The sequence below is a fragment of the Typopeltis vanoorti genome, chromosome 24 (genome assembly GCF_054136105.1).
Source record: "Typopeltis vanoorti isolate ZY-2024b chromosome 24, IOZ_Tvanoo_1.0, whole genome shotgun sequence".
Classification (NCBI taxonomy): domain Eukaryota; kingdom Metazoa; phylum Arthropoda; class Arachnida; order Uropygi; family Thelyphonidae; genus Typopeltis; species Typopeltis vanoorti.
The window spans coordinates 44,406,860-44,422,754 of NC_143572.1; the positions used below are offsets into that span (position 1 = coordinate 44,406,860).

General features: G+C 37.7%; 1 protein-coding gene across 1 annotated transcript in view; it reads left to right on the forward strand.

Moving 5' to 3' along the window:
- The window catches only part of LOC150093142 (CD63 antigen-like), a 119,822-nt gene that overhangs the window by 66,664 nt on the left and 37,263 nt on the right, over positions 1-15,895 (forward strand). The window contains exon 5 of the mRNA XM_090413540.1: positions 6,949-7,032. Within this exon, the coding sequence (XP_090269666.1) occupies positions 6,949-7,032 (84 nt within the window). The remainder of the gene's footprint in view (positions 1-6,948; positions 7,033-15,895) is intronic.

The window sequence follows — 15,895 nt, forward strand, 5'->3', positions numbered from 1 at the left end:
TTTAACTAAGTTCATGGAACTAAAAATTCGTTCAATTTCCACATTAGAATTTGGCAGCATTAATAAATTTATTGCACACTGAGCAATTTCTTTAAATGGATTCATTCCAGATGCATTTTTATATTCTCGTACTTCAGTCCAGAATAGCTCGGTGTTTTCTATATTTGTTCATTTATTTAAATGGATAGTACTGTACTGTATTCAGCAGCAGCAACATCTTTTTCTGTCTTCAGCATTATTTCTAAGATGGGAGTAACAGGTTCTTTTATATGTTTTAGGGTATTGGCCCCAGTCCAGCATGGAGAGATCACATCGAGTGAGTGGTATCAGTGGAACTAGCTGTAGATCCAGAAATGAGTTGTTGTGTTTGTATACCAATGCTAGAAGTATAAGAAACAAGGCGGATGAAATGGTTGCACTAATTGCGTCTGTGCACCCAGAGATTGTCGGAATAAGTGAGACATGGTTAGATGAGGATGACATCCTGACAGGAATAGAGATGGAAAGGTATGATGTGTTTCGTGAGGATAGAAGGGGTAAAAAGGGAGGGGGAGTGCTATTGATGATAGAGAAAGAGTTATGTCCATACAAGGTAGAGATGCAAGGGGGAAATGGGGCCAGTGGTTTTGAGGCAGTATGGTGTGAGATAGAGGTGAATAGAATCAAATACTTGGTGGGATGTTGTTATAGACCTGGTAATGTGGATGGTGGTGATAGTGAAATATATAGTCAAATAAGCCAAGCAAATAAGAAAAGGGTGATCATTATGGGTGATTTTAATTATGGCAATATAGACTGGAATGAAGAGATAGCAACTGGAAGTAAAGAAAATGAGTTTCTTGAGTTTTTGAGGGATAACTACCTCAGACAGTATGTAACAGAGGGCACAAGAGGATTAAGGGTCTTGGATTTGGTCATCTCATCGGAGGATGTAATTATCAATGAGGTATCAAATCATCCACCAATTGGTGAAAGTGACCATGAGGTGATTACTTGGGTTTGCCAGCAGTGCAAGGACCCCTGTGAAAAAAGGGTATATGTGGAACTACAAGGGGGGTGATTATGAAGAGCTCAGGAGACAGCTTGCAGGTGTAGCATGGAATGAGGAGTTAGCTGGAAAAGAGATCAATGCAGCTTGGGGGATTTTCAAAAAATATTTAGTGGATGCAATGTCTAAATGTATACCACGGGTGAGAAGGTTAAATAAGTTAGGTGTGAGATGGATGAATAAAGAGATTAAGCATGCAATACAGAGAAAAAGGGCATTGTGGAGGCAGCATAAGAGAAGTGGAAGTAACCAATTTCATGAGTTCTACAAAGACCAGGCAAGGAGAGTGACTTGGTTGGTGAGAGTAGCTAAAGAGAGGTATGAACAGCAGTTAGCTAATGAAGCTAAAAAGAATCCTAGGGAGTTCTTTCGATATGTAGCCAGCAAAAGAAAGAATGATTATGGAAGGATGACATTGATTGGAGGAAATGGTATAAAGACAGCTGTTGCAGAATGTGTGGTGGAGATACTTAATGAGCAGTTCATAAAGATCTTTCAATCTTGTGAATGTGACTTCATGGAGAGATTAAGAGCAGTTGATGATGGGGAGGAGAGACTGACTGTAAGTGAGCAAGAGGTGTTTGGGGAGTTGAGTAAACTAGATGTAAATAAGGCTGTGGGACTTGATAATATATCACCACGTATTCTGAAGGAATGTGCCAGAGAGTTGACACCTGCCTTGACATATTTTTTTAATACGAGTCTTGCACTTGGTCAAGTCCCTAAAGAGTGGAAGGAGGGCAAGATTGTGCCACTTCATAAAGGAGGTGATCGAACTCAAGCATCAAACTATAGGCCTATCTGTGTGTCGGGTGTTGTGGTTAAGTTGTTGGAGAAGCTTGTGAGAGCTAGAATCCAGAGTTGGGTTGACAACAATGGTATAATCTTTGATGGACAGCATGGATTTGCTAAAGGGAGGTCGTGTTTTAGTAATCTACTTACTTATTACAATAAAGTGACTGCTTCCTTGGACAGAGGAGAAGGATACACAGTAATATACTTGGATTTCGCAAAAGCTTTTGATAGAGTGCCTCATGATAAGTTGACAGTCAAACTAGAGCAGATGGGGTTGGATATTAGATTAGTGCATTGGATTGGAGACTGGCTATCTGATAGGTATCAACAAGTTGTGTATGGGGGTGCAATATCCAGGAAAAGGAAAGTCACTAGTGGAGTGCCTCAGGGATCTGTTTTAGGGCCATTACTATTTAACTTGTATATTAATGATATTGGCGAAGATTTGGATGGAGATATTCAGTTGTTTGCAGATGATGCAAAGTTGGGAAGAACCATAAAGAGTAGTGAAGATGTTGTGGCCTTGCAAGAAGACTTGAATAAATTGAGTGATTGGGCAAGCAAATGGGGGTGTGAGTTCAATGTTGCAAAATGTAAGGTTTTAAAATTTGGAAAACAAAGATGGGATGCAGAATTTATGCTTGGTAAGAATATATTGTTGGAAGTAGAGGAAATAAGAGATCTGGGAGTGATAGTGGATAAGGATCTAAAATTTAGGGGTCACATCGCCAAAATTGTGAAGACAACACAAAGACTTCTGGGAATGATGAGGAGGACACTGACGTGTAGAAGTAGGGAGATTCTTGTTCCATTGTATAAGGCTTTGATTAGGCCACACATGGACTATTGTGCCCAGATTTGGTCACCTGGTTTTCAGAAGGATGAGGAGATGTTGGAAAGGGTCCAAAGGCGACTGACTAAGGTAGTTTCTGACCTCTGGAATGTCGAGTATGAGGAAAGATTGAAAAGATGTAATTTGCAGAGACTAGTGGAGAGAAGGAAGAGGGGAGATATGATAGAGACCTACAAGTTGGTAAGGGGTTGCTATAGGATCAATGGTGGAGAAGTTCTACAGCGAATAGTGGGAGATCAGGGGAGAACCAGAGGTCATCCCTGGAAACTGTATAAAGAGGGTGTGAGTAGGGGAGTGAGAGGCAGGTTTTTTTCGTGCAGAGTTGTGAATGATTGGAATGCCTTGCCTGAGAGTGTGGTGTCTGCAAGGAGTTTGAATGTGTTTAAGACCTGGTATGATGAGATGTGTGTGAGATAAAAGGACCTCCTAGATGAGTCTTTGACTCCATGAGGTCTTGTTTAATAATAATAATAATAATAATAATAATAATAATAATAATAATTGTCAACAGAAAAAGAAGATATCATTCTTAAAATATTCAAGTTTTCAGGTAATCTTTGCTTAAGCTGTTTGAAGAGACCAAGAAGAAACTGTCTTGCTCTACTTCTAAGATTTTGCTCATCATTTTGCATTATTTTCTGTTGTATCATCAACTCTGAAATTTTTCTTTCAAATCCGTAACCAAGATTTGGATTGGGATCCAAATAGTCATCAATCTCTGACTCTAGAGGGTCGACTGTGGATAATGGTAGCACTAACATATTAGATCGAATAGATCTTAGAACGCAATAGATCGAATCAAATGAGAAAGGTCTTCAAATAATCTCATCTTATCCACACTGTTAGATTTTAAAATTTTGTTAACTTTCTGAACTTGAACTAGAACAGGATGCAAAAAAAAAAAAGGTACAACAGATTCCTTTCATCTTTGTACATCTCCCACAAAATTTGAGCTTCTTAACATTTCTCAGTCACATTCATGACTTCAAAGTGAGTTTTTAATTCTCAACCACTGGCTGAGAATTCTGTCTACTGCATGGAGAGCAACCTTGTACAATTGTTACAATTTTCAAAGGAGCATCATTTTCATTGATAGTTTGATACATCTCTTTGTATGCTGCTTGTCTTGAAGAATGTGAAAACCACTTATGTTTCAGCAACTAAAAATTCTAATTTTCTTGGGAGAGACTCTGCACAAGTGTGAGATATTGCCAATTGTAATGAATGGCATATACATCTAATTAAAATTAAGGAGGGAATATATGCCTTCAGTTGTTCATAAATGCCATTATTGACACCAACCATAACACTGCCGTTGTCTGTGCCAATTGCAATGAGAATTTTAATGTCCAGTTTTTTTGGTCAAGAGCTCTCTTTTTTTTTTCAGTGCAGCCACAATACCACTAGCATCACACTTTTCTAGAACCACCATGCTCAGAAATGTATGCATAATTTTGTTGAATTTCTTGCTATAATAAATGATGGCCATTCCTAAAATTTTATTCACTGTGATATCATTCGATTCATGTATTAGCAAGCTGAAATTTTCATATCCAATGTCCACAATTAGATCTTCTTCAAAACGCTCACTTAGAATATGCTTTACAATTGCAGAGCACTTAGTTCAGTACATTTTTACCTTTGGCATAATTTGACTGTCTGGAATGATATTTTTACAAAGATCTATGATGATTGCAACTGTTGAATGATGAGTGACAACAAAGAAATAATGCTAACCTACCTTCAAAGTTTGCGGTCTCAGACTTTTTCACAAGCATATTTGTAATAGGAACAGCCTTATATGGAACTGCAGCAAAGATGTTTCTTAGTTTCACTATGCTTTACAAGCTGACAATATTTAGCAGCTATATCACATCTGCAAAACTTGCAGCGTACTTTTGTAGCGTCACCAGGAACTTCACCCAACCATTTACTAAACATTCCCATTTGCAACTACTCCCTTCTAAATTTTTGCTTGTAAGCTTTATTTTTCTCTTTCTTCATTTTTGAAGAAGGGTAAACAACTCTTTACTGCAACAAATTATGATCAGTCTTTGAAACCTTTCCACTCGCTATCATAATTACCAACCAGAACACTGTGCAAAGACTAACTTGTAGCAGTGCTATCAACTTTAAGGCAAAAAAATGGCAGACTGTTGGGCCACGTGACTGACTGATGTTATCATGAGTTTGAAACGTACAATGCTTGCACCAAACATACAATACAATTCCTTATCAAATGCGAACATCTGGAAAACTTTTAAAACAATTTCTTTAACAGTAAGTTATAAAAACAACTAAAAAGAGCTGAAACTAGTTCTGAAGGAGCTAGATTTGGAGCTAGGTGCTAGATTAAAATTTTTGGAGCTAGGGAAGAAAAAAAAGAGAAAGATCTAGCTCCAAAAGAGCTAAATTGGCAACACTGATGTCTATCAACATCAACCTATTTGTGTGTTCTATTCTTAACCAATCTTCCTAATAACGTAACTGCAAATATATATATATTGGTCTATAATTGGAAGCTCTATCACCATTTTTTCCTTGCTATTTTGCTTTCTCTCCATTACTTAAGGACTTCCCAGTTTTATTACATAAACAACCAGGTCAAAGGCACAACCAACTCTTGCTCATGCCTTAAAAATGTGATTTCATTTATTCCTGCATTGTTATTAATATCTACTCCACTTAACACCTGATTCTTTTATTTCTAGTTCCTTTAGAATTAGCCTCCCATTAGCCAACATCTACGAGGGTGGCATGAAATGTTCTCAGCCTAACAATGAAAAAGCGAATTTATAATTTTAAAATTATTTTTATTTTTCAACATAATCTCCCTTAAGACTAATACATTTATTCCAACAATACTCCAGCACCATTATCCTGGCCCTGTAGTGGTTCTCAGTAAGATCTGCACAATACCCTCCCTCTACAGCTGCAATCACCTCTTGATTCGAAAAAAATGCCGACCAGCGAGGAAGAGTTTTAGTTTTGAGAAGAGATAGAAGTCAGAGGAAGCCAAATCTGGGGAATAGGGTGGATATTCCAGCAATTCATAATGCAGATCCCTTAATTTTTACATTGCCAAAACACCTTTGTGGGCAGGTGCGTTTTCCTGATGAAAGATGTTTTTTTTTTATTCTGCAAACTGGGTCTTTTCTCACACATTTTTTCATCTAGTCTGGTTAAAAGATCAGAATAATATTCCCTAGTTATTGTTTTACCTTTTCAAGATAATTAATAAACAAAATGCCTTTAGCATCCTAAAACACTGATGCCATGACTTTCCTGCTGATGGAACTGACGTTGTCTTCTTTGGTGCTGAACAACTGCACTATATTCAATTTTATCCATTTCAAGGGATACAGACAACACTTTTGCTTCAGACAGCTGTATAAAAGAAACTACTTGATAGTGACTTGCAATTTCACATGGATGCTTGTGACAGATGTACCAACTTAAAAGAAAACAAACTTGCTGACAGTGTTGCCATCTATGGTTGAGGCCGAGAACTTTTCAGACCATCCTTACATGTTGCATAACATTAATACTAGTATATATGCTAATAAGAGTTATCATTAAATAATTTCACTGACCTGTGCCATGGTCACTCTGATACCATAGCCATCCACCAGTGCTAAATTCTTCCTCTTGCATGCAACATAATAAAAGAATTTTCTTTGTCCTGACTGTCCAATCTCTTGTTTTGTTATATTTGAAAACATTTGTACTCTTTACCATGCATATCGGTTTGCTAACATTCATTTGTATTCCTCATGTATCTGATTACTAGAAACGCCTTATTTCCTTCATAGCTTTCACGTATTGCTTACCTGATTTCATTGCCTATCCAGTTAACTCTATTTATTCTCTCTGTATAGAGTTGTGCATTGTTTGCTGAGATATTGTAAGCAAACTATGCTCTGACAACCTGTTTTCCTCCACATTTCATTCCATTTAATTGACTGAGTTGTAAAATTACCCAACTTATAACTCCACATCCTTCTTGACAGTAACCTTTCTTTGCTTTGATGCCTTCTGAAAGTTTTTTTCAGATCACTCATGTCAACTGAGATGGACAGAAACTGTGTAAATAAATGTTAGCCTGGTCCTCCTACAATAAGTCTCAAGGCTATGCAAATATTCAGATAATGATATCTACACATTGAACTATCGTTTTACAATGACAATTTAATTTTACTTGATTATGCAGTATTTGAAATCTCATTTAGCTTAAACTTTTTTTTTCTTCTAGTTTGACTGCTGTGGTGTGACCAATGTTACAGATTGGGCAGGTATCCAAGATAAACCTGATTGTGATCCTAAATATCAAACTGTAGTGAGTATACAACTCTTAATCAAATAGTACTCTTTTTTTGAAATTGATTTGAAATTTTTGAATATGAAATGAAATTGAGACATTTTTATATAACCAGTAAAGATTAATTAGTAATTGAGTACCAGTCTAGTGAGGGAAGGGGTAATTTGGTAATTACTCCAACACAGATTATTTCAGGTTTGTCATTTCTAGTAAATATAAGGCAATTTAAATTGCCTTATGTAAATCTCGTCTGTAAATGAATTCAGAAGAGATATGACAGATATTGTTTTGCTAGTTTGGGTCTCCCGCGATGAGTCTATTGACTCCATGGAGATACCCATAATAATAATCCTTAAAGGATAAGGAGTCAGACTTGCCTAATGAGTGTGGTCATCTAAATCAACTTTTAAGCAGGCTTGACCTGGTTGAAGAAGGCCAATTGTCAGGTAAATGTGTGCATACCAGTATATTGTTCCTTTCATTTTCTGATCCTTCAGTTAATTCTCACCTGCGAATCAAAATCTTGGGTAGTGATGACAAAAAGTCATCAGTCAACCATTTCTTCTGTAGTTACTAGTGACCAATCCAGATTACTTAACATCTTTATCATCCTGTGTGTGTCTATGGTATCATCTCTTGGATCTGATGTCAAGATAGAAACATAAGATTATACAGTCCATTTTGCATCTTCTAATCTGTCAACTGTTTTGCCTGTTTTACTTGACTTGTATAAACAACAAAAGTTTTAGTGTTATATGGTGATATGTTTCAAGTTCAAGTGATCATCAAGACTTCACAGTTATGTGCCATCAGTCTCATAGGAAACGTGGCTTTTTTATACAACCATACCCCAGTGTAACTAATAGAAGCGTGTGGAATAAATGATGCTGTACAGGTTTTCTTGAGACAAAGGAACTGACATTTTTAAATGACTGTAATATATTTTATAATTTTGATCTGACCAATTCGTATAGTCTATCTTGCAGCATTCCAATACATTCTAATCTTTTTTATGAAATAGAAAGTATGGGGGGGGGGATTAAGAATGACAAGGAATGAGAATGACAGATTAAGGGAGTGTGTGCATGGAATAAAAAGTGCAGAAACACATACAGAGATGACTGAGCAATATACAAAAGAATGTGAGAGAAGATCAGGGACAAAAACAAGCATCAGGTAAGGGATGTCAAGTTAAAAAGGAGCAAAAAAGATATTGTGCTGTATGGGGATTCTATGATTAAGGGTGTGAAAGATGGTAGAGTAAGTAAAGCATGTCATCCAGGATCAAAGATTAAGGATATACAAGGGTAGTCTGAAACATTCTTGGCCTCCACCATAGATGGCAACACTATTGGCAAGATATTTTTTTCTATATCTGTAGGAAAAAAAAAGAAAAAAATGACAGATGTTGGTACATCTGTCATAAGCACCCATGTGAAATTGCAAGTCATTCTATCAAGTGGTTCGCTTCTACAGCTGTCTGAAGCAAAATTGTTGTCTCTATCTCTTGAAATGGATAAAAATGAGTATCGTGCAGTTATAAAATTCTTTGTAAAAGAAGGTTTAACGCCAAAAGAAATTCATTCGAAGTTCATAAAATTTTATGGGCACTCTTCTCCTGCATTTTCGACAATTAAGAAATGGGCTGCCAAGTTTAAACTTGGCCGTACCAGCCTTGAAGATGATCCACGTGAAAGATGTCCAAAAAAGTGTATCACCAGAAATCATTGATCAAGTGCCCGATATGATATTGGATGACCAGCAAGTCAAAGTGCATGAAATTGCTGAGATTATAGGCATTTCAAAAGAACAACTTGTAGGATATATTTTGAATGAAGAATTGTATATGAAAAAGATTTGTGCAAGATGGGTGCTGCGCTTGCTCACAGCAGATCAACAAATGCACTCGCATGAAAATCTCTGAACAGTATGTGGAGCATTTTAAGAAGAATAAAACTGATTTTTCTGCATTGATATATTACTACGGATGAGACTTGGATTCACCATAACACACCAGAATCCAAACAGCAGTCAAAACAGTGGACAGAAGCTGGTTGTTCAATGCCAAAGAAGACGGTCAGTTCTATCAGCAGGAAAAGGCATGGCATCAGTGTTTTGGAATGCTAAAGGCATTTTGTTTATTAATTATCTTGAAAAGAGTAAAACAATAATAACTAGGGAATATTATTCCAATCTTTTAACCAGACTGGACAAAAAAATTCATGAGAAAAGACCCAGTTTGCAGAAGAAAAAAAATAATCTCATATCAGGACAATGCACCTGCCCACAAAGGTGCTTTTAGCAATGGGAAAATTAAGGGATCTGCACTATGAATTGTCGAAACATCCACCCTATTCCCCAGATTTGACTCCCTCTGAATTCTATCTGTTCTATCATTTAGGCCGAGAACTTTTCAGACCACCCTCATAATTGAAGCTGTGAAATTGCAGAGGAATAGAGCGAATGAGATTTATTGAAGTTGCGGGGACGAATGATCTAGGTAGTGAAAGATTTTCTGTGAGACAGGATTTGAAGTACTTAATGATAATAATGAATGGAAAGATCATGAGTGTGCTACCAAGATTTGACAGTGATGAATTAAATAGAAGAGCAATTATAGTAAATGGAATGATGTCAATATTGTGTAGAAGCTTTTGCAAAGAAATTAAACTGAATATTCATTTTATGAATGTCTGGGATGAGTTTGATAAAAGGAAAGAGTATTTTGAGAGTGATGGTTTGCATTTAAATTATTATTACACCCTCCATGGAGTGGACAGACTCATCGTGGGAAGTTCATTCAACTGACAATATATTTATCATATAGAACACTCCTTGCATTAACAACACATTCTGGTAATGTATTCCATTCACTGACAATTCTCCATGTAAAAAATCTATTCCTCACACCCTTCACCATACTTTTACATAAATTCCAGGAATATCTCTCTCCATAGCTAGCATTTCAACTCCTGATATTGTCTTAGTTACTCATCTCTGGACCATCTCCAATGTCTTCACATCACATTGAAAACCAGGTGACCAGATCTGAGCACAATAGGCCAAGTGTGGTCTGACCAGTGCCTTATACAGTGGCATTACCACTTATCCTTGCATATTAGAGTACTTCTTATCATAGCAGCACTACGATGTGCAACCTTTGCAACCCTAGCAATATGCCTATAAACTTCATTCTACTGTCAACCATCACCTCCAAATCTCTAATCTCATCCACTTCCTGCAGTACAGCACCATCAATATAGTACACAGCCATATATTTCTGCACTCCAAAATGTAGCACCTTGCACTTATTGATATTAAAACTACAACCCCACTCTTTTGTCCAAGTAAAACGTCTATTCAAATCTTCCTGAAGGGATTCAGCATCAGCAGTGCTACTTGTAATTCTTCCCAACTTTGCATCATCAGCAAATAACTGAAGATCCCTAGTAAGTCCACATGGCATATCGTTTACAAACAAGTTAAACAACAGGGGCCCAAGAACAGAACCCTGGGGCATGCCATTGGTTACACTTCTTTTTTTGAGACACTGCTCCATCATACACAACTTGCTGGTATCATTCAGAGAGCCAATCTCTGATCCATTTAACCAATATATTGTCTATTCCCATCCTCTAAAGCTTGTACACCAATTTATCATGTGGTAATCTATCAAATGCTTTTGCAAAGTCTAAGAATATCACTGTATGTGATTCTCCCTTATCTAATACACTTTGTGACCTTATCATAAAATGCAAGTAAATTACTGAAACAGGATTGGTAAATTACTTTACCAATCCATGCTGACTTTCGTAAAGGATGCCATGTCCATCAACCCAATTCTGTATTCTATTCCTTATCAATCTCTCCAACACCTTGACCACAACTGCAGTTATACAGGACTGGCCTACAGTTGGAGACTTGTCTTAGAACCATGCTTGTGGAGTCATACTATTTTGCCCTCTTTCACTCCTTAGGAACCCTAACCACTGCAAGACTTTCATTAAATAATCAGGTCAAGGGCATAACCAACTGTGGTACATATTCCTTAAGCACACATGGTGATATGTCATCCATTCCCACAGCCTTATTCACTAACTGTTACGTCTGCGCCTCGTCACCTTTACTTTTATTCTTATGTTATTTTATTCTATATGTATTATCTCTCATGCATATCAGTTATTTCATTGCTGACAAATTTATATTTTATTTAGAACGACTGCGCCATCCAGCAACTAAATTCTGATACTCAAATAAATAACGCTAAACAACAAAGGGATCATGTGATGTGCAGTCGTGGCTCTCCCCTTTTCTTTCTTACATAAATTGCTTCCCCCTTCACTCATACAGGTCTGAAAGTTTTATAAGTGGTAATTCAATCTCAGAAACAACAGACTCATGAACTTTGACATAAAGAAATACATTTTATTATAAACACTTGCATCGATACACTTTAAGTAATAGTTTCAATGCTAGAGAGTCTGAACCCCCCCCCCTCCCACCTCTTTAGGTTAACCCTTTCTGACCTGAATTTTTTTTTTACAAGTGAAAAAAATTTTTCTTTCTGTTTATTTTGTCTTTAGGTCTAAAAAATGCAAGGATATAAAGTATTTTTCTGAAAAATACATTTTCATTTTTCAGAAAATGAAAATGTTTTTTTTTCAATGATTCATGGAAATTTCATTTTCAATGAATCATTGAAAATGAAATGATTCATTTTTTCAGAATTGGAATCATTTGCCACGTAATATGGGCTATGAATACCAAGAAAGTTAGTGATTCCAATTGGAATCACTAGGGCAGAAAGGGTTAAGAGATCCAAAATTTCAATTATGTTTAAATGAAACAATCCTATATCTCTGTTATATTATTATGTTCAGACTGGATTATTCCATACAGGGTTACTCAGTGCTCATTTCTAAGCACAATTATATACAATCTTTATACCAAGTATATCAGATGCATTCCATCTTGTATTTTAACATGGAAAAATATTCTAATTTGTGCTCAAGCTCTATCCCCTCACAACTTAATTAAAATTCAGGCTAATATCTAACATTATCATATAGCTTCTTCCTGACAAACAGTGCAGAGGTTAGGTTCCTTTCTCAGCACAAGCTTAGAGTGGCACCAGCTTATTTGACACAAACAGATCAGTCCAAGCAGTCTTTTAGGCACTATGGGTAAGTTAATGTGTGGAGCTCCTTAAATCCTTGGCTCCTATTCCTTTTAAGATTACAATTCTATAATGAGTATGAAAAATTGTACATTACCATCTTGTTCTTTTCATGGGGTTTCCATGACTTCCCTCCATGCTTTCACTTCCAATATGCAAGACTTCTGTATTTTCTCACCACGTGTTTCTGTGGCATCAGCAACTTACTTCCACTATCTTCAAAGGCTGCCCTTCGCTGACTTCACATTGGCATAGCTTACCAACGGCTCTTTACTGGAATTCTGACTTTATTCCTTTGGTGGCTTTATTCGACTTGGCACAACAGCAACCTGGCGATTGTTGCTGGGTACTGGCGACAAGCTTCCGTAGCTATCCAGGATTGGACGGGAACACAGGAACAGACAACGAGAGAGAACCTTTGAGTCTTGTGCCGTGCCTTATATTACAAATGCGAGCACCCTCTCTCGGTGACTACGTCATATTCTTAGCCACGGTCGATTGGTCACCGCAACTCCAAACTGTTTTGGCATGGTTCTAATACATATATCTCTTAAGCACATTTAATAATAACAACTTGTGTCCTGAGACACAATTTCCCTTGCTTATTTTACACAGACATTATCAATTATTATTATTATTATTATTATTATTAAAACAAGACCTCATGGAGTCAAAGACTCATCTAGGAGGTCCTTTTATCTTACACACACATCTCATCATACCGTGTCTTAAACACATTCAAACTACTTGCAGACACCACGCTCTCAGGCAGGGCATTCCAATCACTCACAACTCTGCACGAAAAAAACCTGCCTCTCACTCCCTTACTCACACCCTCCTTATACAGTTTCCAGGGATGACCTCTGGTTCTCCCCTGATCTCCCACTATTCTCTGTAGAACTTCTCCACCATTGATCCTATAACAACCCCTTACCAACTTGTAGGTCTCTATCATATCTCCCCTCTTCCTTCTCTCCACGAGACTCTGCAAATTACATCTTTTCAATCTTTCCTCATACTCAACATTCCAGAGGTCAGAAACTACCTTAGTCATTCGCCTTTGGACCCTTTCCAACATCTCTTCATCCTTCTGAAAACCCGGTGACCAAATCTGGGCACAATAGTCCAAGTGCGGCCTAATCAAAGCCTTATACATTGGAACAAGTATCTCCCTACTTCTACATGTCAGTGTCCTCCGCATCATTCCCAGAAGTCTTTGTGTTGTCTTCACAATTTTGGCAATGTGTCCCCTAAATTTTAGATCCTTATCCACTATCACCCCCAGATCTCTTATTTCCTCTACTTCCAACAATATATTCTCACCAAGCATAAATTCTGCATCCCATCTTTGTTTTCCAAATTTTAAAACCTTACATTTTGCAACATTGAACTCGCATCCCCATTTGCTTGCCCAATCACTCAATTTATTCAAGTCTTCTTGCAAGGCCACAACATCTTCACTACTCTTTATGGTTCGTCCCAACTTTGCATCATCTGCAAACAACTGAATATCTCCATCCAAATCTTCACCAATATCATTAATATATAAGTTAAATAGTAATGGCCCTAAAACAGACCCCTGAGGCACTCCACTAGTGACTTTCCTTTTCCTGGATATTGCACCCCCATACACAACTTGTTGATACCTATCAGATAGCCAGTCTCCAATCCAATGCACTAATCTAATATCCAACCCCATCTGCTCTAGTTTGACTGTCAACTTATCATGAGGTACTCTATCAAAAGCTTTTGCGAAATCCAAGTATATTACTGTGTATCCTTCTCCTCTGTCCAAGGAAGCAGTCACTTTATTGTAATAAGTAAGTAGATTACTAAAACATGACCTCCCTTTAGCAAATCCATGCTGTCCATCAAAAATTATACCATTGTTGTCAACCCAACTCTGGATCCTAGTTCTCACAAGCTTCTCCAACAACTTAACCACAACACCTGACACACAGATAGGCCTATAGTTTGATGCTTGAGTTCGATCACCTCCTTTATGAAGTGGCACAATCTTGCCCTCCTTCCACTCTTTAGGAACTTGACCAAGTGCAAGACTCGTATTAAAAAAATATGTCAAGGCAGGTGTCAACTCTCTAGCACACTCCTTCAGAATACGTGGTGATATATTATCAAGTCCCACAGCCTTATTTACATCTAGTTTACTCAACTCCCCAAACACCTCTTGCTCACTTACAGTCAGTCTCTCCTCCCCATCATCAACTGCTCTTAATCTCTCCATGAAGTCACATTCACAAGATTGAAAGATCTTTATGAATTGCTCATTAAGTATCTCCACAACACATTCTGCAACAGCTGTCTTTATACCATTTCCTCCAATCAATGTCATCCTTCCATAATCATTCTTTCTTTTGCTGGCTACATATCGAAAGAACTCCCTAGGATTCTTTTTGGCTTCATTAGCTAACTGCTGTTCATACCTCTCTTTAGCTACTCTCACCAACCAAGTCACCCTCCTTGCCTGGTCTTTGTAGACCTCATGAAATTGGTTACTTCCACTTCTCTTATGCTGTCTCCACAATGCCTTTTTTTTCTGTATTGCATGCTTAATCTCTTTATTCATCCATCTCACACCTACCTTATTTAACCTTCTCACCCATGGTATACATTTAGACATTGCATCTACTAAATAGTTTTTGAAAATCCCCCAAGCTGCATTGATCTCTTTTCCAGCTAACTCCTCATTCCATGCTACATCTGCAAGCTGTCTCCTGAGCTCTTCATAATCACCCCCCTTGTAGTTCCACATATACCCTTTTTTTACAGGGGTCCTTGCACTGCTGGCAACCACCCAGGTAATCACCTCATGGTCACTTTCACCAATTGGTGGATGATTTGACACCTCATTTATAATTACATCCTCCGATGAGATGACCAAATCCAAGACCCTTAATCCTCGTGTGCCCTCTGTTACATACTGTCTGAGGTAGTTATCCCTCAAAAACTCAAGAAACTCATTTTCTTTACTTCCAGTCGCTATCTCTTCATTCCAGTCTATATTGCCATAATTAAAATCACCCATAATGATCACTCTTTTCTTATTTGCTTGGCTTATTTGACTATACATTTCACTATCACCACCATCCACATTACCAGGTCTATAACAACATCCCACCAAGTATTTGATTTTATTCACCTCTATCTCACACCATACTGCCTCAAAACCACTGGCCCTATTTCCCTCTTGCATCTCTACCTTGTATGGACATAACTCTTTCTCTATCATCAATAGCACTCCCCCTCCCTTTTTATCCCTTCTATCCTCACGAAACACATCATACCTTTCCATCTCTATTCCTGTCAGGATGTCGTCCTCATCTAACCATGTCTCACTTATTCCGACAATCTCTGGGTGCACAGACGCAATTAGTGCAACCATTTCATCCGCCTTGTTTCTTATGCTTCTAGCATTGGTATATAAACACAACAACTCATTTCTGGATCTACAGCTAGTTCCACTGATACCATTCACTCGATGTGCTCTCTCCATGCTGGACTGGGGCCATTTCTCTTTCTGCTTCTTCATTTTAGAACCCTTTGCAACAACATCTGTTTCCTCTTGATCCCTGGTCATCCCATTACTTTCCTGCCTACACATGCTCTCACCTCCTCTTGGAGCATCCACCTTTCTCACGCTGTGTATCCCTGTCCACCCTGGGCCTCCCCGTTTCCCTGCTCCTC